Source organism: Candoia aspera, chromosome 1 (assembly GCF_035149785.1).
Source record: "Candoia aspera isolate rCanAsp1 chromosome 1, rCanAsp1.hap2, whole genome shotgun sequence".
Lineage (NCBI taxonomy): Eukaryota > Metazoa > Chordata > Lepidosauria > Squamata > Boidae > Candoia > Candoia aspera.
Window position 1 is genome coordinate 292,036,529 of NC_086153.1, and position 25,681 is coordinate 292,062,209.

The 25,681-nt window shown below is 39.6% G+C and overlaps 1 protein-coding gene across 1 annotated transcript; it reads right to left on the reverse strand.

The window, feature by feature from the left end:
- Positions 1–10,436: 10,436 nt before the first annotated feature.
- On the reverse strand, positions 10,437–16,800 carry CFL2 (cofilin 2). Its single transcript, XM_063290035.1, has 4 exons — positions 16,540–16,800; positions 13,433–13,740; positions 13,269–13,345; positions 10,437–13,073 (listed from the first exon to the last, which is right to left on the reverse strand). Exons 1-4 carry the CDS (start codon positions 16,540–16,542, stop codon positions 12,961–12,963), a joined length of 501 nt encoding a protein of 166 aa, XP_063146105.1. The 5' UTR covers positions 16,543–16,800; the 3' UTR covers positions 10,437–12,960.
- Between the last annotated feature and the right edge of the window lie 8,881 nt (positions 16,801–25,681).

Sequence of the window (25,681 nt, forward strand, 5' to 3'; positions counted from 1 at the left end):
GGAAAGCCTGGTTTGTTACTTGAAGGAGTGCCGCGTTTGATAAAGCAATTTGAAGCAGTGGTATTGCGGCTTGTGCTCCGTAGGTGTTTCCTGGAGTTGAACTACAAACCTCTGGGAGATCCAGAAGGGATTGCAGCAGACAAGACCCCGGGGAGGCCCCCGAGGGTAAACGACCACTTCCCGACTTCAGCTGGGTGCATTTGGGACGATGCACAAATTGTCTGTGGTCTGTCAATAAGCTCGTGTCTGAATGCACATGGGGTTTACCTCGCGTACTGGATGTGCTGAGAAGGCCAGAGGAGGCGACGAGGGAGAGGAGGAAAACAGCCGCCACAGCTAGTTCGTTCTGCCGCCGCTGCTGCATCCCCTTATGGTTACTTCAAGGAAATGCACTTTTCAGAGACAAATTACAACTCAACCCTAAATTGTGTTTAAATCAAAAACGAATCCTTGAAAATTGCCCTGATCAAATTAGTGGGCTTGCTTCAGAGAAAATGGCTTGTAACCCAAAATGCCTTGTGGAAGAGGCCAGGTACTTCTTCAGGAAGATGGAAGTCAAGTGGATCTCAGCTCCTGTTTTCTCGGTTAATACAGCAGTGATTTGTCCCCTTGTTCTAAGATGTCCTTTATCAGCCTAGCCTACAACCTTGGGATTTCCCAGTGCCCCAAGTATTCACCAGGCTCCAACCCTTCCCCCCCCCCTTTTTTTTTAGACTGGCCAGGGTTGGCTGGGTGGTGCATCTGAATTATGTCAATTTCACATCATTTTTGTGGCATTGCGAAGAGCTTCTGGCCCTCAAGAATAGCCTGTGGTAGGAGGACAGGGGCATCTGGTGAAGAGGAAGGGACAACTTGATTGCAGGAGTGTAGTTTTACTCTGTTTCTCAATCTAAACCACTATGTTTAGGATAGGGTATAATAATGAAACGTACCATTTCTCTTTCAGACAAGTGTTCCCCGAGCACACTTATTTGTACAACCCCACTCCCAGTGTTTTGCCTAGGTTCAAACCAGGTTTGGCATCAGTAAGCAGTGTCCTTGGACAGATAACAGGATCCTTGCATATCCTTGTATCCTGTGCTAGCTCTGATTCCTGCCTGCCTTTAGACAGAGGGTAAGTTATTTTTCCTATACTATACAATGAATGACCAACCAGGTCTGGTTTGCCACAATATAAATCCCTGCAATGTCCCAGATTGGCATCATATCAGGAGTGTAGGGGGAACTATGTTTCAGCTTTCCCAGATACCATCAGCTCCTCCCTGGATCAATTTTGCTGTTGCTGACTCTGATCCATTTTTGCCTCTTGCGTTAGCCTCCTCAGGAACTCCAACCTATATTGGAAGAGGCCCTTCAAATTTAGAACCTGTTACTATAATTGCAGTACTATTCAGGATTATTTTATTGCTGTATTAAGTTCTATAATTTATTCATTCTTTTAGACCACAACTCGCCAGAAAGCTCCCAGTGCATTAAAACAATAAAACAATACATAAAGCAACAATAAGTAAAAGCACACACATACTAGCATCCGTTAAAGGTAACAGTGTAAGAATTAAAAGCTCTAAGAGACAGTTCAGCCTTCACTGTCTTCTTAAATGGCAGAACTGTGGGCACCATATGGATTTCTAAGTGTAAGGAAATTCCAAAGAGATGGTGATGCCATTCTTTAAAATGGCATACTATAGAGATCTTTTATTTATATATACTATGTCAACCCTTCCATTCTACTTCTTTTATAGCTAATTTAAAACCAAAATGAAAGGCTTAACGTGTGTGTGTGTGTATGTGTAAAATCAATGGATAATTCAAAAAAGAATTATCATTCCTTTAGCTAATGTCTGTATCTTATGCAAAGGGCACCAGCTTCAAGTCATGTGCAGATATTGCCTAATTAGGGCACCTGCTTCCTCCTTAATAGAAAGGAACATAGGATAGATAAATGTTCTCTTTCTGAGTGAGATGGGTGGGGAATAAATTTGATGTATAAATAAATAAAGAGTCTGCAGAAGAACAGTTGAGCATCTTCATCTTGGGAATATGTAGTCTCCTACAGATAAAAAACCAGCAACAATCTCTAGAACCTTGCAGAAAACACCCCAATCCATAATAAAACTATTTGTATTACTTTTGTTTTACTTTATTGTCAACAGCTAGTAGCCAAGCAAATGGTGCACTCTCTAGGAAACAGTTCAAAAGAATGAAGCTTGAATAGTTGATCTCAGGTAGTTAGCAAAATAACATTGAAGTTTGTTGGAAAACAGTAAACGTAGCATTACTTTTTTCATCTTCTAGAAGCAGCAAAGTTTTAAGGAAAGTCAGATTGTGGCTTGATCATTAGGCCTACTCTACAAGAAAACAAACATGAGTGATACCTTTTATGATGCAAGTAGGAGATATCATTTGAATTTCCTGTGTTTTTTTTTTAAATAAGGTGGCTTACAATGATTATTTCAAAAAATACATTATGCAACAATATTTTATTAGCGTATGCATGGTATAACTAAGAAAGAGCTAAAAGAACAGGAGCAGCAATAAAGCAAACTACATAGCAGAAGAATAATTTTAAAAATCCAAATTGTACCCCAGTATTTTGATGGCTATGTTCATATGAGGTTCTTACCCATATTACTTAATAATCCAGTGTTATAGGATTGTATAACACATTGACTCAAGCTAACTACAGAGTTTTTGTTTGCCTAACATAGTCAAAATGTGGTTGACTAGTTTGTGACAAAAGGGACAGAAGTAAACCCATGTCCTCAAAACTTCAAGGACATACAACTTTCATTACTTTTCCTGAATTTGATAGCCACTGTGACTGCAAAATGTACCCAATTCTGTCCAGAATTAGAAAGAATTGAAACAATTTCCTTTAAAAAGAAGCCTATTCATATTTATTTAACTGAAATTAGGTAAATTTAATCCTTTTACAGGGGTTGGCATCTGAAAATATAATCTGATTCTTCCACAAAGCAAAAAAAAAAAAAAAAAAGCTAAAGCCTTTGTTGATTTCTTTCTCCCATTATTATTAAGAGGAAAACATGTAAAGATTCACATTTTCTAAGCAAGGTTCTGATTACAATCCAGGTTAAAGCAGACAGTCTGGGGAAAATTAGGGCCTTTCCTGGATAATTCTAGAATGAATTTTGTTTTTGATGCATATACCAGTTAATTAGACTGTAAAGAGTCTCAGCATTTTGGCCCGTGGTGGTTTGATTCTCTACATGGTTAATGGGTAGATCAGAATATAAGCAAAAATGTGTGTCAGACTGCAGAGCAAAAGAATTTGTGCAGTTGTTTGGGATGGAATTAGTTATTTGCCCTATAGGCTTGCTTCCTCCAAACGTGTTGTTATAACATCCTTGGAATAATGTTTTTAAACCACATTCCTGACAGTAAAACACAAATCTTCTTAGCAAAATCCAGGTGTTCAAAGTTCATGAGTTAGCGAGCAAGATTATGAAGTTTGCTCATTAAACAAACCTTTAATAATTTCTGGCCTTTGTTGTGAGGAAAACTAGTGAAATAACATTTGAGAACATGGCTATAAAATCTCTTTTTAAATCTACCCATGGTTTAGTTTTATCTCATTCTTCTCAACTTTATGTTCCAGATGATTGCAAAAAAAGTAGTGTTATTGTGCAGGGCAGCCCTAAAGTTCAGCTGATGCAGACTGAAAAGAAAGAGAATGCCTGGCATGCATGAAACAAAAGTATAACATTAGCCTTTCCCCTCTATTGAGTTAAAGTGCTAGCCACCCACCTTTGGTTTGGCACAAAAGAATGCCAGTGTTAACATTTATTATATCAACTGTCAGTCCCCATAGGACATCTGTTTTGACCACTGCCAATCCTAATTTGTGAGTTTCATTAAAGGCAAGATTAGTTTTACAGCTTTCTAATATGATCGCTGTCTTTGTATCCTGTAGAAGCAAATTGCATAATTTAACTACACACTAAGTCAAAAGTATTTCTGTTCCGTTCTGAATCTGCCACCAGTCAGCTCTCCTGGATGACCTTGATTCTGTTAATGAAGAGAGGAAGAAAATGCTTTCTATCTGCCTTCCTTCATGTTGTATATTTTATTTATTAAATTTGTGAGTTGCCTTCTAAAAATAGCCTAGTGCAGTATTAAAATGGTACTGCATCTATGAAATGCTAAAGTAAGAGGGTTTTTAAAAAATTATTCTCATATACATAAAACTATTCATGATGCTCCTATAATAAATGTGAACAGTGTAGGTTTATACCAAGTTGCTATTTTTGTTTTTAATCAGCAATAATGAACACTGAGGATCTTGTTCTCATGCCATGAATTGTCACTGTATGTTTGCCTAGTGATATATGTATTAGGACAGGGGTTCTCCAAGTTCATGATACCAACACCCTCTTAAGTGATAAAATATTTATGCAAAATAGATTAACAGAATATTCTGGCGTCATATAGGACTCTGGAACAATCATGTTGTTGGTATTCAACATACTTTTGCATCAAACCGGTAACATTGTTCAGAAAGGAGCATGAGGAAGGCACTCTGGCATGCTTTGAGAAGTGCTATATTAGGATACATTCAGAGCTGTAGAGTTGCAGCAATTGTAGGAATACAGATTATGTTTCCTAGTATGGTCCTGGCCAACACACCTACCCATGGTTAACTACAGTTTATTCAATTAATTTAATTTTCTGGGATTAGACAATATGCTATACCATAAACTGACACACAGGCATTATAATCTGTTTCTGCTGGATTGCGGATGTTGCCAAATCTCTAGCTAATTATTTGAACTGCAGTAATGCCTTGTGTTGTTTCTAAGCCAGCTACAAGCTAGGCCCTGAAATGCTCATTCAAAACTCCATTGTCTTAAGAACTTTATTATACTGTTACTAGTATGCACAGATGATTTCAATGAAGTTTAATCAGAGGATACATGACAGCTAACAATAAAAACATAAATTCCCAGGGCATATGTATGTTCATGTAGTTCTGAAGTAGATTGTTGCTACCTTTTTCCATGGTGTTTTTGTCAACTTTTCTGTCTAGCCTACTGCCCTGGGAGTTTCTGGTGGTCTTCTGCTTTACTTTTATGAGATCAACCAAAGTCAGGTAGGTATTGCCACATGCTGTTGGCACAGTTAACTGTAACTTGCATATTTATATTTTATTCAGAAAATAAAATTCTTTGGCTTCATTTTACCTTGTGAACATTTTAAAAAATGAAATCCAAGTTTGCCCCACCCAAGTGAATGAGCTAATAATTCTAGAAATCATGAACTAAAATTTGAAATAAATGATTTGTTATTTACCTAGTTTCTGTAAGTGCTATGCAAAAAGCTTTCTTACACATACTAAGTTGCAAGTTATTTTGTTGTCAATAGATGGTGCTATGGTTATAATTTTAATGCTGGTACCAGTTCAGGCAACATTTATCAATACTGTAGTCTCCCATTACTAAATTCATTTTGTTTTGCATGTTTGACATTATAAACCATGAAATTTTTCCACAGCCCAACTGTGAAGAAGACCATAACCCTAACATGCTTTTTTGGCAAGTTTGCCTTTTAGGAGTGGAACAGCTGATATAGATGGGATGACTACGAAATGTTGAAATGACCTTTTGTTAAATTTATGTTGCATAGCTTAGCTCAAGTCATAATGCATATATGTAGAAATACTTTAACTACTGCAGAGAATAGCTTTATAAACAGCTGTGATGCACAAGATACCACAGGTACAAAAACTATGAAAATTAACATGTATGCTGAAGGCCAGCTGCCCTTACATTTTTATGAACACTTCAAATAGTAGCAAGAAATAACTAAAACATGGACAGAGAGGTGTAATTTGTTGGGCCATCAAAGACACCTTTTTGTGCTAACGTGTATAACAAGTAACACATTCACACACATCTAAATCTAATGTATGATTGGAATTTTTAAAAAAGATTGTCCTTTTAAATCTATAGGAGAAACATTTTTTGGAGAAAGAGCCTATGAACTGGTATTAACAATGGGCAGAAAGTATGTCTGTTGATATATCTCTGGGTGATTTGCAATTGATCAGCCATAACTTTTCTCCTATTTAACAACAGACCATTTCTCTTACTGCTGCAATAAAGAAAGCTTGAGGTAAGCAGGCAAGTTCTCCGTAGATAACTCTTCAAACTACACATTGGAAGACGTGCACTTACTCCATCCTTCCTTCTTGAATCATTTTTGTGAAAGAAAAAAAATGAAGCAGCAGTAGGAAAACACAGGACAGATATACAGTAAATGGAAGACAACATCTGGATCCATGCAGACCTCTGTGAGGAGGCAGAACAGCACAAGGCAATTCTCACACAGGAAGTGTCATAGGATTGGCTATATGCATACAAGAACTGCCAACTTACAAGTTCTTATACTCAAATCTGTTCTCAAATACTAAATATATAGCTTGTAGACCAGGTTTTGTAATTCTACTAAAATGAAATAGTTTCTGTGAACTGGAAGTCTGTCCAGTGTCCACTCATAATTAAATTGGGTGGCAGTGAAGTAGCCATATTAGACAGAAGCATTTATCAGAGAAATTCTAAATAAACTCCACCTGAAAACATGACACGTAACAAAGTAATATATACTAGGGCAGAAGAGCATTATTTTTCAACCGTTGACAGCGTTTGAACAGGCTACTAAGAAAAGTAATTATGTAGATATAATGGAAAGCAGTGAAGATGAACTCAGTGTGGCACAGGGTTATTGCAAAATGCATGATTGCGTTCAATGTTGTCTGACAGAGTTTACAGACAGTGACTTCACCATCCCCCCTTTCCCCAGCAGTCCCCAAATCCTCCCCTTCTAAGTCTCTTCTGATAGTTGGAAGAGACCCTGGAATCCATAGGGCTGCATCACAAAGTCTGGAGGGGAAAGGACAAAATCCCTTCTGCCAACATGTTTGATACTGAAGCCAATTTAGTGGCCTGCTAGAACCACTGAAATGGAGCAGAGCTTATAACGCAGCTGAGAAGCCGGCACAGAAAAAGAAAATTATCTTAGATAGTTCCAATGAGCATGTCAGGGAAACACAGGTTATTAATCTTACACGCTCAGCCCTCCCAAGCATAAAGAATCACACACTTAGGCAGATTAAGATAAGTAAAAGAATTTCTTACTGAGTTTATCGTTGCTTCTGTTACATCCATCTTAGTGAAAAGATGAAGTTCCTTTATTCTTCTTTTCTTTCTAAATACTTAGTTTTGCCCTAAACTCTCAGCCCTACAGCTGCCAAGAGCTGCATGGAAAAAAGGGGAATTCCAGGCCCACCAATGGTGCCCAGAATGGAGGACAGCAGCACACATCCATGTGCTTGCTTCTGGTGGAGAAGAAGGAAGAGAGAAAGAAGAAGGAGTGGCAACAAACGGCTTCCTCAGTTGCATTGTGGGACAACTCAATTTGCATGCTAATTCACATGCAAATGAGGCATGCTGGATCTGCCAGGACTTCCAACAGATACAACCCTAAAACTGTAATTACCAATATCATTTGATCTGTGGCACAACCACATTTAGAATATTGTACTAGGTTCCAATTTCAGCTATTGGAGGATCTTCATACCATAAACGGCTTTAAATGATCAAGGTGGTAGTTATGGCTTTGGTGTGAACAAGGGACTTAACTAGAACAGGCATGGAGGTAAGCTGATTGGCAGGTTCAACACACACACACACACACCTATCCATAAAAACTAGATTATTTCATGTCAAGATAATACTGTATTGCACCATAGGAAGCTTTTCACTAATTCTAGTTTCATGGTTTAATGAAAGCACTAATTAAAAACATTTTTTCTACCCGTGATTCTTAGGATCTAAACCACTTCATTCAAACTAAGATAGCCAGGCTGTTTACCATGTTACATTTCTTCAGTGGTCAACACAATTTAAAGTACTAGTTTTTACTTAAAAAAAAACTAGGGTCAGAATAACTCAAGATTTGTCTCCTACAGATGAATTTGGCAAAACATTAAAATAATTATATAATACCTTGCAACAACCATCCCTCCCTTACATCACCACTTGAAATGGTGCTGCTAAGGGGGTGAAATGAGCCAGTTTGGTGTAGTGGACTAGAACCAGGAGACCAGGAGTTCTAGCCCTGCCTTAGGCACAAAGCCAACTGGGCAACTTTGGGCCAGTTACACACTCTCAGCCCTAGGAAGCAGGCAATGGCAAACCACTTCTGAAACCTTGCCAAGAAAACTGCAGGGACTTATCCAGGCAGTTGCCAGGAGTCAACATTGACTTGAAAGCAACAACAACAAAAAGGTGGTGAAACATGCTTCAGCATTTGCAAAAATCAACACTCATCTGTTCAACAAGCTTGTAGGGAAATGTTTAAGCTGCTTTGAGATAGTAAATTTTTAAAATGTCATAATTTACAGAGATTTGTGTTCATTTTTTTAACATTTACTTTATTATTATTATTATTACTATTATTTCATTTCTTTTTTTCTGGAAACAAAGTTATGAGGAAATAAACCGAACGTAGCTTGGTGACACCTGTTATCTGAGTGAAACCTAAACGAACCCTAATAGTGGAGTGATTAAACTCAATTGGAGGATTTGATATTAATTACATAATTAGACTTAATGTATAGCAGTTTTTCAGAATGAAAAAGTAATGCCATCTTCAGCCATTCTGAGACAATAAAGAGATTTTGTATTACTGGAGGTATAGGTAGATACACATATACTTCAAGGCAAAACCAGAGACTCATCATATTAATACTAGCTTATTTTAATAGTGGAAGGTTGCATCTTTTACTTTTGCAAATGTGTAGTTTCTACTTAGCCTGCTTTCATTCCTGCACACGGTGACTGATAAATCCAATAGTTCAATATTTGCATTAAAAATTGTGTACCCTCGTTGCACCAACACTTTTGCTTCTTTATCCATTCTTCAAATATTCTCTAAATCATGTTGGTGTTTACGGAATTCCTTAAGAAACTGGATACTTGTCCAAATAATAATGTAATATTATATGGGAAACATTTTCACTGGCAATAATTAGATTATCACTTGCTGTGTAGATTACTTCTGCTTTTATGATTTCTCATAAAATTGTGAAGTTATTAAAAAGCAAAATAAATGCACTTTTTGTTATAATTGGCTAAACATGCAATGAGTTCATACCCATCATCCCAATCATATGCACTTTTTCTGCTTCTTTTAAGCTGGGGTGGGGCAACTATACACTACTGTTGCCTCAAACCAAACCACTTTTTACCTCTGTAAATTTTCATCATTTAAAGAACCATTGCATATACTGCATATATGTATTTTTGTGGCACAATTACTTTGTATTCAGGCCATCCATCAGGAAAACAATGGAGCTAATATAGATTACTCCAGAAAACTATAAATAGAAGAAAAATAGTTTACTGCCTATTGCACCTGCCTTAATAGAAAACCACTGTATGTAAAAACTAAGCAGGGCTACCCATTCACAGAATGATGGAGATCAAGATTATTTGAGTGTATAATACAGGGAAAAGCATTTACTCTACGCCCCTTTCTCAAGCATATCAACAAAGCAGATCCACCATTTGCCTTCTTCATTTTAATGAGAAAGTTGAATACATGATTGAAACAGTTTTGGAGTTAGGGTGGAATTAATAGAAGTATTACTACTAGTAGTCATAGGAGAGTTTACTATGTAAATATTAGTGATTATTCAATCAGTAAATGAAACAAAAACACTTATTTTAGCATATCAGTGCTCTCTACATCCCTCCTTCCTGATATTTATTGATAACATTAAGAAGTTGTCATCTTTTATTCTAAGATCAATAATTGGAGAGAAGCCATCCGTGCAGAGAGAGAAAAAAATATCAGAACAATCCTACAAGGGGGAAAAAAACCCTTAAATTTCATATTTGATTCGTTATGTTTTCAGATCTCTTCTCTATCCAGCACTCTTGCTTTCCCAGCATGTTGTATGCAGATACCTGGTCTTAGCAATTTTAATTGGATTGAAGCTGGAATCAAGCCACTAATTACTTTGATAGGATTACCACATTACTAAAAACTGGATTGTTTTGATGTATATCTAATAACACAGTGCTACCCCAAAACCAGTCTGTTTATTTCAGTGAGATATACCCCCACATTAATGTGCTTAGAACTGCATCCTAAAATGGGAAAAACCTTCAGCTAAGGAAAACTGGCAGTTTAAATTAAGATCCATTATGTCAGAAGAACAAACAGCATCTGACATCAACTTAGAGGCATTATTCAAGGTTATTACCAAAGTCATTCTTACTTTTCACCTTTTGTAGTTTTATATTTCATTTTAGATCAGTCCATAAGTTGTATTGTTATGTATTCAATATTTAAGCCAAACCTGCTCCTTTTTAATTTTTTTAAAATAAAAATGCAGTATCTGCAGAGGCTTTCAGTACAGTCATGAAAACTTTTATTTAACATTTCTTTATCCATAAAATAACTGAAGCAAATTCCCAATGCCCATCAGTGATGGGAAGCATGCAAGATGCTCAGATTGTGAAGTTTTCTTCAACCTTTAAGTCACAATGAAGCCTTCATCTTTTTGCATGACAGAAAACAACAGCTGATGAACCATGTGGAACACATGCCAGCTGTCTTTCATTTGTATTATTGTCCAAGCAACAGATTTGTAGCAGCATTTCAAAAAGCTAGTTATAGCACTGAAATCAATCTCAGTACTGTTTTTCAGTTGTAAACAAAATTTGAACTAAACATATTATGGAGGGTTTCATACTTGATGAACATAAATCAGTTATGATTTTACATAAATTTGTGTGAACGTTTAACTGAATACATAATTTGAGTCAAATGTTTATGTTCTCTTCAGTATTCAGTTCTGAAGTCTCAGAGATCTGCTCAACATAATATGCAAACAGCAGTATATTATTTGTAGAGGATTTCATGAACTAAAAACCGTGTTTTATGCTGGAGATGGGATAAACGTTGCAATCTAGATAGATTTTAAAAATTTTAACACTCATTTTAAAGCATTTGAAATTTCTCTAGTAAAACACTATCAGCACATTATAATTTCAGAAGAGAAGTGATGCAGACCTAGGTAAGAACTGAACAAAAGTAGGTTTTTATACCAGTCAGACCTTTTTAAGTGCACATTGTAATATATCCAAGAAACATGGCATAAACTTAATTATTTTAAAATCTCCTATAAATAATTTAAAGATTTTTTTTGCTGCAAAACCGTTACCATCTAGCAATACTGTGCATAGCTTAAATGCTACCATGAAGTTCAGCCAGTACTCTAAAAGATATACATTTCACTTGCAATAAACCGGAGACAGCTGAAAGCTTGAAATAGTCGGGAGTTCCACAGTAACAACCTGTAGAACTGAGTAATATTTGTCATCAACTTATTTTATTTCTTCCCTCAAAATGAGTTAAAGCAATTTTAAATCTGATTAAAATTTATTTGTATTCTCTGCCATCTTCTGTTAAGAAACTGCAACCGTTTTAAATTTCTGTCCTTTGATGAATACATTCCTTCTAGTGGTATGCACACTTCAACAGCGACTGGCTGCCTAACAAAGTTCCTTCATGCATACCAGTAGAATCATGTCCAGTTTTGCCATTTGTGGAGAACCGATGACAAGATACAAAAGCATGTGTTTGCCATAAATAGCTTTGGCTAACGGAGGACTGCTCATACAGAGCAGATCAAATTCTCTATATGGAGTGTAGTGTCTGGCTTTTAGCCAAATTATGTTCCTGATGCAAGACTCAGTAGCAGCAAAAGCTTTCCAGTCCTATTCGTACAAAAGTTAACTGGAAAACAGCTGCCCCATGACTAGACAAAAAGTAGAACATGAAATACTAAACCAACATAGAACTGGGAAAAGTATTCTGAAGTAATGCTCTATGTTAGTTAATAATTTTTGTTATAAGTTTCTGAAACAGGGTAAGTTGCTGGCCTAATTGTTCCCTAATAATGAAAATATATTAAGGTAACCCGAAGTTTGGGGAGGAAGATTGCTTATTCAAATCATTGTAAGAGCAAAATCATAACATAATAGACTAATAATTGGAAGTTGAATATATACCGAAGGGATGGGAAGTGGTACAAAATGGTTAAACATATTTGTCTATTTTCCCATAAAAACAAGGGGGCATTCTGTAATAAGCCACAGTTTTATTGCAGTGTGGCCTATATATTTGATTTCAAAATCAGAGTTTCATTTACAGTTCCTTTATACAGAAATTGCCATTATGAATGATGCTTTACAAAATATATTTAGGTTGCAAGACCTGCATGGTAAACAATTCCTACTCCTGTTCAGTAGCATACATTTCATGGAAAAACAAAAAGGCATAATTACAGTTACTTAATTTAACAGAAATGAAGACCAAAGTACAACAGACTGATGACACAATTCCATAACTTAATTGGCATTCCAGGGGGATGGAAGAAGAAATCAAACATATTACAAAAAAGTGCTTAAAATGCATACTGTTATGTGCTGCCATGTCACAAAAAATAGGCTTATAAAGGCATGTGAGGTGTATGAATGCACAAGAGCCTCATGAAATTGCAATCAAGTGCAACTGTAAAGTAAAACTGAATAGAGTCTCATTTGATCATTGGACAATAGTTTAAAGGCAATGAATTAACTTAAACCTTTTTTCTTTGCTTGGCTAGACTATCCACATCAACTATCACATTCATTGTACACATTTGCAAGGAATGCCTACAGTTTGGGCTAAGAATATATGGAAGGCATTCCATGGATTCTACATAAAACTACCAGGTTTAAAAACAGTCCAGTGATGGTCATTTGTAGACTGTTAATGATATCCCCTTTGGGTATTTGAGATCTGGGAAGATGGGGCAAAAAAAGGAATTAGTATTATTCCAACTGAATGAGCTGCAGAAATGGAAGCTCCAGATGGCACATGCCTGTCCTTTTATAAGGGTTTTCCTTCAAGTGAAACTACCACATTGCCTCCTAGTTTCTCTCCCAGTGTTGAACGATCTTTAATATCTTCATAACCATTTACCTGCCACTCGTGTTTAATACCTGGAAAAGACAAATGAACATACATATATGCTTGTTCAGTATTTTAGTGGCAAGGAAAAAAAAATTTATAAAGTCACTGAGAAATAATGGATATGTAGAAATCCACCTGCTTCCTTGAGTAGAAACTTAGATATTAGTCTGAATGCAATTGTTACTAAGCTCAAAGTTGTCTTATGAAATGTTTTCTACTCATACCTGTAAATTTCTTTTTAATGGCATCTTTAGAGCTTGCGTAGATCATCTTGCTTTTTAAAGGGGCACATTCTGGGGCCCTACAGAGAGGAGGGGAAATTGGTTAATTCAGCTCTGAATCTTGGAAAGCCAACTGTGTTTTAACAATAATCCTTTGCTTTACACACCAGAATATAAATACCAGATCTTCCTTTTTAGATTCCTTTGTTTCATATGTTGCATCATACAAAGCATATCTGCAATCATTCAGTGGTAACAGCTTCACAAAGGCTATATAAGGGTCCTCGACTGTGACACCAATGTCACCAACTAATATCTGCTTTGCTTCTTCTACAATTATTTGCCTTTTGTCAGCGCTTAAACAGAAAAGAACTGCTTTCTTTCTTTTCTTAATCTCTTCTGCTGTTGAAGATTTCCGTACTTTCATGTCATTGAAAACCTTGATAACTTCATCATTCACTGTTACTCCAGAAGCCTATAAAACAAATTGAAATAACATTTACTAAAATAAACTGAATTTGAAGGCATAGCAAGAACAGTCCTATTGAATTCAGTAATATTCGTATCTAGGGAGATATGTATAGAATCACACTGTGAGAATCTTGTAACTTGGTCCCCAGCCAACCCCCACAACTTTGGAAAGTTTTGAATACTCTTTGAGGCTAAGTATTTGCTGACTTTTCGGGAGACATGGGCGGTGAGTCCCCTTTTCGGGAGAGATGGGTGGTGATAGAAGTTCGAAAAACAAATTAAATAAATAAATAAATAAATAACTTTATCTGCAGTTATCTAAGAATAATTCCTATCGAGTTCAAGAAAATGTTAACATCTAAGGAAATGTGCTTAGTGTTATACAGGGTTTGCCCCCAATAATAAAATACCCAAATATTCTAGTTTTGTTCAGTGATGCAAGCCTCTGGAGTCAGAATAAATGTATTTTGTATTGTGTCAGGCTTAATATTATGTACTTAAATCTCTTCGATTTTACTATATATACAGAGTAGTATTATTTCAGTGAAACTACTATGGGATGAAAGAATCAAGGACAGAAGGTACAATTACACTGAAGCTCATAAAACCTTGCAGGAGCTATGCCTAAAAGAATGTAACTCTCACCATCTGACTAAGAGGAGGTGTTCCTTAAAGTCATAGTTGTTTAAAGCCATAGATACTGTTTTTTTCTAGTTTTCATTCAATTGTAGTGTTATGTTTTTAGCCTGGAAATGAGGATGCAAAATTTTTGAGAAAGATCTACGTAATTGTCTCATTATATTTACCATTAAATATTATGCTGGAATGAGCCCAGTGGATAGCAACCCACATAGCACAATGTTAATAGATAAAGAACACCCTCAAAATGTGATAAATAACTCAAACCATACTTGCAGAAACCTTGTTTTCATGTAAGCAAGTCCCTGCACAGAGAATTAGACTTTAGATTTATATACTACCTTTTCTGGAGTACAGTGAGGAATACATAGCACTTTCCCTCTCCAGTTTTTCCTAGAGCTTTATCTCTCTGTAGAAGATTTGGGTGAAAAATAGAGTCTGCTTCAAAGTAACCTAGGGAGCTTCTGTGACTGAAGGTAGTTTTGAAGTTGGGTCTCCCGGATCTTATTTCATCACTTTAACCCCTACATCACACTACGAGGCATTTATGTGTGCATGTAGTAGAACAACAGCATAAGCTGAAGCTGGCATTTACTCATTTTTTTTTGTCTTTCACACATACAGAAAGATATGGTTGTATGTTTTTAGTTGATGTTCTAACACATTTTCACACAAAAACAGATTTAGTTATTTACTTATATAGCCAAAGTCCAAACATTGTTCTGTAAACAAAATATAATAGTTATTATTTCAGTGTTCTCTCCTACAGAATGACAATCTTCTCCATTTTCCTTCTCTACTGTTAGAATTGAGCCTTTTGTGTGCACATATTATCTAGCACCAACAGGAACAGCTGTATAATAATGTCATCCAAATACAATCAGGACATTCCTGCCCCTCTGTTGGATTTTCAGCAACATACTGGCAGTGGGGGCAGGATCTAATGGGCGGTGTTTTCTGGAGTGGATTCAAGGAGAGTAAAGGTGTCCCCTCCCATGTTTGAATAACTCCTTAAGTTTCAGCTATAAGCAATCCATACATAGTGAATGGTTACTCTACTCAGTTTTCCCAATGAAGGGAGTGCTTCTGCCCACAAATTCTGATTAACTAAAGCCATCTAGCAAAGGAAAGCAATGGTTTTTTCCATGTTCTTATCCCAGAAGCAATAAGCTACTGGCACAATGGAGAGAGGCAAACCCAGCTATGCGTCATTCCAACACCACCTGCCTTTCAGTCAAGAAACAGCTTTTTTCAGTTAAAAGAAGCAAAAGAAAGCTGCATCCTATAAAACACACTGTACCGGTAGACATGCCATTATAAAATGGAAGTCATACAAAGGACCGTATAGAGATATTTTTTCCTACCAAAAAGAGGAGACAAAAGCACAGATTTTTGCCTCCCTTTTTTTTGCAGGGCGGGGGGAGAGGTCCAAGTCATTTTGTATGGTCTGAACTCCCTTATATATCATGGAAGGATATATTAATTTCTCCTCCCAATTTTTTTTTAAAGGGGGGGATGAAGTCAATCGCCCCTTTTTATTTCCCGCATACACGCCAATAAAAAGGGAAAGCGAATGAAGCAAATCCTTTCCAGGCACAGGGGGCTCGGTCTCATCATATCCGCCCCACTGCGTTTCGTCTGCTCCATTCCTCCCTAGAAGGCCAGGGAAGCCGGCGAGGGAACAAGCAGCCCCGTTACTTGGTCCCCACTCCGTGACTCCAGAGGACCAGATGCTGCAATTTTAGAAAACGTTCCCCGCTACACCTACAGGGGAAGGAAACCGGCATGAATCCTGTCCCTCCCCGGTTTTTTTCCGCTTCTATCCGCGAAAGCGTTCTGATCGGGGGAGAGCGTTTCTTCAAGACCACCACAGCAGCCGCCGAGGGGAGAAGCCGCCTCCATCAGCGATCTCTTCCCCCTTCCCTCGAGGATCACCGAGAGACCCGCCCGCCCGCCTCCCACGCCCCCCAGTCCTCCCCCGCGGCCCGAGCTGGGGGGTCGCCCGCCGCCACCCCCAGCCCAGGCTAAAATTAGACTAAAATGGCTGCCAGGCGCCGCCACGGGGTTCGCTTCGCCCCTCTCGCCCTCGCGAGCCTGGTCCGGCCACTCCGGCCGAGTCCAAGCGGCGAACACCAAGTCGCGGCAGGTTGCTCCGCACTCTTACCATGATGCTCAGGCTGGGTAGCGGCGCGGGGGTGGTGGCGGCGGCCGCTTCTGCCGAGGGAGCGGAGTCGGACTGACGCTACGAGCCCACCGCGGAGAAGGCAGGCGGGCAGAAGAGAGGCGATCGGCTGGGGGCTCGGGGGGAGAGGGAGGCCGGTCACATGGGCTTCGCCTTCCCTCACCACGTGCTCCAGGCCCTGCCCAGCCCTGCGGAGAAGCCAAAGTGGGGAGGGGGAGTACGAAGTCTCCCCTCCTTTTTCGACGCGAAAACTTTGCAGAAAGGGCGCTACGCGGAGAGGGAGGGAGAGCAAAGGCCTCCTCCGCCTTCCCCCCATTTCCTGAAAACGGGCAGGAAATGCTGCCCTACATTATATGCCCGGAGGGCACCCTCTTCTTCTCCCTCCCTTTGCGGTCCCCATCCCTCCGCCGTCCAGCGGGCGAGCACTGGAGGGCAGATGCAGCGGCGGCTTTGCCTTGCAGCCTCCTCTGCGGCTTGCTCACCCGCCCTTGAGCTTTTAGGTTAGGTGGGGTGCGGCAGGTGAGACGGGTCCTTGCGGGCCGCAGCTGCCGCACTTTCGGCCCGCGCCGCTGGTAGCGGCCACCGCTACTCTTGTTGTTGTTTATTCGTTTAGTCGCTTCCGACTCTTCGTGACTTCATGGACCAGCCCACGCCAGAGCTTCCTGTCGGTCGTCAACACCCCCAGCTCCCCCAGGGATGAGTCCATCACCTCTAGAATATCATCCATCCACCTTGCCCTTGGTCGGCCCCTCTTCCTTTTGCCTTCCACTCTCCCCAGCATCAGCATCTTCTCCAGGGTGTCCTGTCTTCTCATTATGTGGCCAAAGTATTTCAGTTTTGCCTTTAATATTGTTCCCTCAAGTGAGCAGTCTGGCTTTATTTCCTGGAGGATGGACTGGTTGGATCTTCTTGCAGTCCAAGGCACTCTCAGAATTTTCCTCCAACACCACAGTTCAAAAGCATCGATCTTCCTTCTCTCAGCCTTCCTTATGGTCCAGCTCTCGCAGCCATATGTTACTACGGGGAACACCATTGCTTTAACTATGCAGACCTTTGTTGTCAGTGTGATGTCTCTGCTCTTAACGATTTTATCGAGATTTGTCATTGCTCTTCTCCCAAGGATTAAGCGTCTTCTGATTTCCTGACTGCAGTCAGCATCTGCAGTAATCTTTGCACGTAGGAATACAAAGTCTTTCACTGCTTCTACATTTTCTCCCTCTATTTGCCAGTTATCAATCAAGCTGGTTGCCATAATCTTGGTTTTTTTGAGGTTTAGCTGCAAGCCAGCTTTTGCACTTTCTTCTTTCACCATCATAAGGCTCCTCAGTTCCTCTTCGCTTTCAGCCATCAAAGTGGTATCATCTGCATATCTGAGATTGTTAATGTTTCTTCCAGCGATTTTAACTCCAGCCTTGGATTCCTCAAGGCCAGCTTGTCGCATGATGTGTTCTGCATACAAGTTGAATAGGTAGGGTGAGAGTATACAGCCCTGCCGTACTCCTTTCCCAATCTTAAACCAGTCCGTTGTTCCGTGGTCTGTTCTTACTGTTGCTACTTGGTCATTATACAGATTCTTCAGGAGGCATACAAGATGACTTGGTATCCCCATACCACTAAGAACTTGCCACAATTTGTTATGGTCCACACAGTCAAAGGCTTTAGAATAGTCAATAAAACAGAAATAGATGTTTTTCTGAAACTCTCTGGCTTTTTCCATTATCCAGCGGATATTGGCAATTTGGTCTCTAGTTCCTCTGCCTTTTCTAAACCCAGCTTGTACATCTGGCAATTCTCGCTCCATGAACTGCTGAAGTCTACCTTGCAGGATCTTGAGCATTACCTTACTGGCATGTGAAATGAGTGCCACTGTTCGATAGTTTGAACATTCTTTAGCGTTCCCCTTTTTTGGTATGGGGATATAAGTTGATTTTTTCCAATCTGATGGCCATTCTTGTGTTTTCCAAATTTGCTGGCATATATCATGCATTACCTTGACAGCATCATCTTGCAAGATTTTGAACAGTTCAGCTGGGATGCCGTTGTCTCCTGCTGCCTTGTTATTAGCAATGCTTCTTAAGGCCCACTCAACCTCACTCTTCAGGATGTCTGGCTCTAGCTCACTGACCACACCGTCAAAGCTATCCCTGATATTGTTATCCTTCCTATACAGGTCTTCTGTATATTCTTGCCACCTTTTCTTGATCTCTTCTTCTTCTGTTAGGTCCTTGCCATCTTTGTTTTTGATCATACCCATTTTTGCCTGGAATTTACCTCCCATGTTTGTAATTTTCTGGAAGAGGTCTCTTGTCCTTCCTATTCTATTGTCTTCTTCCACTTCCGCGCATTGCTTGTTTAAAAATAATTCCTTATCTCTTCTGGCTAACCTCTGGAATTTTGCATTTAATTGGGCATATCTCCCCCTATCACTGTTGCCTTTTGCTTTCCTTCTTTCTTGGGCTACTTCTAGTGTCTCGGCAGACAGCCATTTTGCCTTCTTGGTTTTCTCTTTCTTTGGGATATATTTTGTTGCCGCCTCCTGAGCAATGTGGCGAACTTCTGTCCATAGTTCTTCCGGGACCCTATCTACTAAGTCCAGTCCCTTAAATCTGTTCTTCACCTCCACTGCATATTCCTTAGGAATATTAGTGAGCTCATATCTAGCTGATCTGTGGGTCTTCCCTAATCTCTTTAGTCTGATCCTAAATTGTGCAAGAAGAAGTTCGTGATCTGAACTACAGTCAGCTCCAGGTCTTGTTTTTACCGACTGTACAGATGTCCGCCACCTTTGGCTGCAAAGGATGTAGTCAATCTGATTTCGGTGTTGTCCATCTGGTGAAGTCCATGTATAAAGCCGTCTCTTAGGTTGTTGGAAGAGAGTGTTTGTTATGCACATTGAGTTGTCTTGGCAAAATTCTATCAGCCTATGTCCTGCTTCGTTTTGTTCTCCCAGGCCATGCTTACCTGTAATTCCAGGTGTCATTTGAGTGCCCACCTTAGCATTCCAGTCTCCTGTGATGAAAATAACATCTCTTTTAGGCGTGTTTTCCAGTAGGTGTTGCAGATCCTCATAGAACTGCTCTACTTCAGCTTCTTCAGCATTTGTGGTTGGGGCGTATATTTGGATCACTGTGATGTTAGATGGCTTGCCCTAAATTCAAATTGAGATCATTCTATCATTTTTTGGATTGTATCCAAGCACTGCTTTAGCCACTTTACTATTAATTATGAAGGCTACTCCATTTCTTCTGTGGTCCTCTTGTCCACAGTAGTAGATCTGGTGGTCATTTGATGTGAAGTGGCCCATTCCAGTCCATTTCAGTTCACTGACGCCCAAAATGTCTATCTTTAATCTTGACATCTCACCAATAACCACATCCAATTTGCCCTGGCTCATAGATCTTACATTCCAGGTTCCAATGGTGTGTTGATCCTTAGAACATCGGATTCGCCGTTCACCACCAGCACCGTCGGCCGCTAGCCGTCCTTTCGGCTTTGAGCTAGCTGCGTCATCACGTCTGGGGCTAGTTGAGCTCATCCTCTGTTCCTCCCCAGTAGCATTTTGACCATCTTCCGACCTGGGGGTCTCATCTTCCGATGGTATACTGACATATCTCTGGTTGTACTGATCCATTTAGTTTTCACGGCAAGAATACTGGGGTGGGTTGCCATTACCTTCCCCAGGGATCGCATTTAGTCTGACCTCTCTGTCATGACCTTTCCGTCTTGGGTGGCCCTTCACGGTTTAGCTCATGGCATCATTGAGGTGCTCAAGCTCCAGCACCACGACAAGGTAACGATCCTTTGCTGAAGAGATATAATTATAAGAGATTTAATTATAAGCTTAACAACTGAATTAACTTTAGTGTATAGATCTTTTTTCTGTTAAGATTTTTTCCTTTTGTCATAGTTTATCTTAAATCACTGTACCTAGGGTTTTTTTCTTTTACCCCACTGTATAATCACGATCTTCTTTCTTGTGGTATAGAATTTTTTGTTTCATTATTTTAAGAAATTGAAAAAATGAAAAAATATCTGGACATTTAAGCTGTTTCATTTTAAAAGGCAATATGTTCCTCATATGCATGTTTGCACAGATACTTATCATGTTCTTAGAAGTTTCACATTTGTATTAAGCTCCATTTTTCTCACTATTGGCAAAGAAAATCCAACATACCATTTTCTTCCCCTTGGGTTGAATATAAAAAATGATCCCTGTCTTATAATTTGGCTAGGAGTTTTAAAAAGAATTATGCATAAGGGCAAGTTATTAAACATACACAGAATTTCTTTTTCATATTCTAAGCACAGCAATTGTTAACTTTTTAAACATAAATTTTTATGTGTGTGAAAAACTGTGCATAAAATCTATGAGTCTTCTATTATTGACTTACCAGCAACTGTACATAGGACAAATGACTTTAGTGTTATCTACAGAAGTAAACAATTATGTATGGGAATTTAAAGAAATGTAACCTGAAAACCCTTTAATCAGTTTCTGTTTAATTTTACATATTTCATCCATTCTAATTTGCCTCAAATGTCAGCCCATTTTATGGGAAAACAACAAAAAAGGTATAAATGTTTGTGTTCACCTAATTAAACACATTTTTAATTGCTGAAAATTGCTTTGAGTCTTGGCATTGACCAACCAGCTATGGATATTGGGTTCCCTCCAGACTGGAGGAACCTGGATTGGTCTGTTTTCAGAGCTCTGCATTAGAATTCCCAACATTCATTCATTTTTCAAATTTCTATCACTGCCCATCTCCCCACAAAAAGGGGGAGGTTGTTATTATTAGGTTTCTACGTAAGTTTACATATCATTCTTTGTGAATAAAACTAACCTGCTGTGAGGAAAATAACAGATTATATATTTTATTAAAAGGCAATCACCTGCTTCATGGCATTCAATATATAACTTCAATATGCAACTTCAATAACTCCTACTTTTCCCATAAATCTCAATGCCATCTACTTTTTCCTCATATATAAACTTTTCCTTTATTTATCCAAGGTCCTTCTAATCCCAGGACTAAGTTCCACCCTACAGTGATATTTCATTTCAGTTAATGATGAATATCAATATAACATTATTATTATTATTATTATTGTTGTTGTTGTTGTTGTTGTTGTTGTCATTGTATTTGTTTCCTGCCTTTTTAAATATCTATTTGATCAATCTTGAGCTACTTAAAGCTCTTGACCTGACTTCAGCATTAAATATATTAGGAGCTGTTCATGAAAATAATGTAAATCTGCCTGTAACCAATGTCAAACTGTAAAACTAGCTTTCTCAAGTTACTTCTGCTGAAATAGTATTCTGACACCTCTCTTGATAACTCTCTTCATTTATCTATAATTTACAATAAATTAGTTGTTCAATTTCCATATAAAAATGTTGAAATTATTTTTAGGTATGGGATGCCCCAAAACAACAGTACTGAAAATAACATTCACACTCTTGGCAGCCAAGCACATGATGTGACATTTCTCAAAATATGAAAGAAGATGCTTTATTGTCTTCTCACACAGACACAGAGGAAGTTTTGATTGCCTTTTTCATTAAAAAATGCATTTGATTATTACCAAATTGTCCGTGTTTGTGGGAAAGTAGACTTTCTCACTCACATTCGATTCCATCTAACCTTGCTGTGAAAGTTACTCCTCTCACAGCCTTGAATGCCTTCCCCTTTCATCAGCTTTGTTATCCAACTGCTTCTACCTTATAGTTCTCAAGACCCCTGTAAGCTTTGGATAGGGGTTGCATGATAGTGAACCACAAATTGGCCAAGCCTATTTTAATATGGTGCGTGAACTCAGCAGCGTGATTAGCGTATTAGTCAGTGTGTTGCGTGAATCCAGGAAATTTAATTAATTAAGCAAACTATGGTAAAATTAACCATGGGTAAGCATGTCCAGGAGTGTTGCTAAGCAAATGAGTCTCTCTCACACAACTATATGATTTAGGACAGCTTGCAGTCTTCTTCCATTTTCTCTCTGGGTTTCAGTACCCATTCTTCTTTAGCTAGGCCAGGCACCCCACTCCTGATCAAGGTGCTGCCGTTGTAGAAGCCTTTAAATTGGTCCTCTAATCGTGTCTTTCCCCGTGAAAAAGCAGCTGAGTTACAGTAAAACACAAACACTACACTGCTGCCTGTGAAACGTGAACAACTCGCCTCCATTCGGCTCTTTTTCCAGTTCCCACGCTTCACGCTTTTTACTTTAGGCGGCCGCCCCTTGGCAGCGGTGGATTCGTCCTGTCATCATCCTTGCCCATTTCCTTGCCATGACGAGGCGGTCCAACCTCAGCAGGTGCGCTCGCAGAAGCTCGGCCAGAAAGCGGCGGCGGCATAGGCTCTGCAGCCCCCTCCGCTTCTCAGTCATCTTTTCCAGGATCTAGCAGGGAGACTCCAAGAGCAGTGGCCTCGTCGGCACCCATGGCAGAAATGGGGCGGCTAAGAGTAGCGGTCTTCAGCAAAGGATCGTTACCTTGTGGTGCTGGAGCTTGAGCACCTCAATGATGCCATGAGCTAAACCGTGAAGGGCCACCCAAGACGGGAGGGTCATGACAGAGAGGTCAGACTAAATGCGATCCCTGGGGAAGGTAATGGCAATCCACCCCAGTATTCTTGCCATGAAAACTAAATGGATCAGTACAACCAGAGATATGTCAGTATACCATCGGAAGATGAGACCCCCAGGTCGGAAGATGGTCAAAATGCTACTGGGGAGGAACAGAGGATGAGCTCAACTAGCCCCAGACGTGATGACGCAGCTAGCTCAAAGCCGAAAGGACGGCTAGCAGCCGACGGTGCTGGTGGTGAACGGCGAATCCGATGTTCTAAGGATCAACACACCATTGGAACCTGGAATGTAAGATCTATGAGCCAGGGCAAATTGGATGTGGTTATTGGTGAGATGTCAAGATTAAAGATAGACATTTTGGGCATCAGTGAACTGAAATGGACTGGAATGGGCCACTTCACATCAAATGACCACCAGATCTACTACTGTGGACAAGAGGACCACAGAAGAAATGGAGTAGCCTTCATAATTAATAGTAAAGTGGCTAAAGCAGTGCTTGGATACAATCCAAAAAATGATAGAATGATCTCAATTTGAATTCAGGGCAAGCCATCTAACATCACAGTGATCCAAATATACGCCCCAACCACAAATGCTGAAGAAGCTGAAGTAGAGCAGTTCTATGAGGATCTGCAACACCTACTGGAAAACACGCCTAAAAGAGATGTTATTTTCATCACAGGAGACTGGAATGCTAAGGTGGGCACTCAAATGACACCTGGAATTACAGGTAAGCATGGCCTGGGAGAACAAAACGAAGCAGGACATAGGCTGATAGAATTTTGCCAAGACAACTCAATGTGCATAACAAACACTCTCTTCCAACAACCTAAGAGACGGCTTTATACATGGACTTCACCAGATGGACAACACCGAAATCAGATTGACTACATCCTTTGCAGCCAAAGGTGGCGGACATCTGTACAGTCAGTAAAAACAAGACCTGGAGCTGACTGTAGTTCAGATCACGAACTTCTTCTTGCACAATTTAGAATCAGACTAAAGAGATTAGGGAAGACCCACAGATCAGCTAGATATGAGCTCACTAATATTCCTAAGGAATATGCAGTGGAGGTGAAGAATAGATTTAAGGGACTGGACTTAGTAGATAGGGTCCCGGAAGAACTATGGACAGAAGTTCGCCACATTGTTCAGGAGGCGGCAACAAAATATATCCCAAAGAAAGAGAAAACCAAGAAGGCAAAATGGCTGTCTGCCGAGACACTAGAAGTAGCCCAAGAAAGAAGGAAAGCAAAAGGCAACAGTGATAGGGGGAGATATGCCCAATTAAATGCAAAATTCCAGAGGTTAGCCAGAAGAGATAAGGAATTATTTTTAAACAAGCAATGCGCGGAAGTGGAAGAAGACAATAGAATAGGAAGGACAAGAGACCTCTTCCAGAAAATTACAAACATGGGAGGTAAATTCCAGGCAAAAATGGGTATGATCAAAAACAAAGATGGCAAGGACCTAACAGAAGAAGAAGAGATCAAGAAAAGGTGGCAAGAATATACAGAAGACCTGTATAGGAAGGATAACAATATCAGGGATAGCTTTGACGGTGTGGTCAGTGAGCTAGAGCCAGACATCCTGAAGAGTGAGGTTGAGTGGGCCTTAAGAAGCATTGCTAATAACAAGGCAACAGGAGATGACGGCATCCCAGCTGAACTGTTCAAAATCTTGCAAGATGATGCTGTCAAGGTAATGCATGCTATATGCCAGCAAATTTGGAAAACACAAGAATGGCCATCAGATTGGAAAAAATCAACTTATATCCCCAGACCAAAAAAGGGGAACACTAAAGAATGTTCAAACTATCGAACAGTGGCACTCATTTCACATGCCAGTAAGGTAATGCTCAAGATCCTGCAAGGTAGACTTCAGCAGTTCATGGAGCGAGAATTGCCAGATGTACAAGCTGGGTTTAGAAAAGGCAGAGGAACTAGAGACCAAATTGCCAATATCCGCTGGATAATGGAAAAAGCCAGGGAGTTTCAGAAAAACATCTATTTCTGTTTTATTGACTATTCTAAAGCCTTTGACTGTGTGGACCATAACAAATTGTGGCAAGTTCTTAGTGGTATGGGGATACCAAGTCATCTTGTATGCCTCCTGAAGAATCTGTATAATGACCAAGTAGTAACAGTAAGAACAGACCATGGAACAACGGACTGGTTTAAGATTGGGAAAGGAGTACGGCAGGGCTGTATACTCTCACCCTACTGTGAGTGGAAAAGAACCCAAGAGGAAATTAGAAAGTTTCAGAAGGGTGATGGTGTCTCAAACTCATAGGAACAAGGATGTGGAAACTGCTGTAACTGATTTTGAAACTGCTGAAGGCTTACGTGCAGGGATGGTGTCTCAAACTCATGAAAACAGGGAAGCTAAAACCGCTGTAGCTGAATTTGAAAATGCCGAATGCTCAGGTGTCAAGAAGTCAGAGAAAGATTGTGAGCCAAGCCCTCATGGGAGGGGGAGGACAGTTAGGGTATAAAAGCTTGCTGCATCAATATTCGGGGTTCCTTCTTGCACGGAGGGA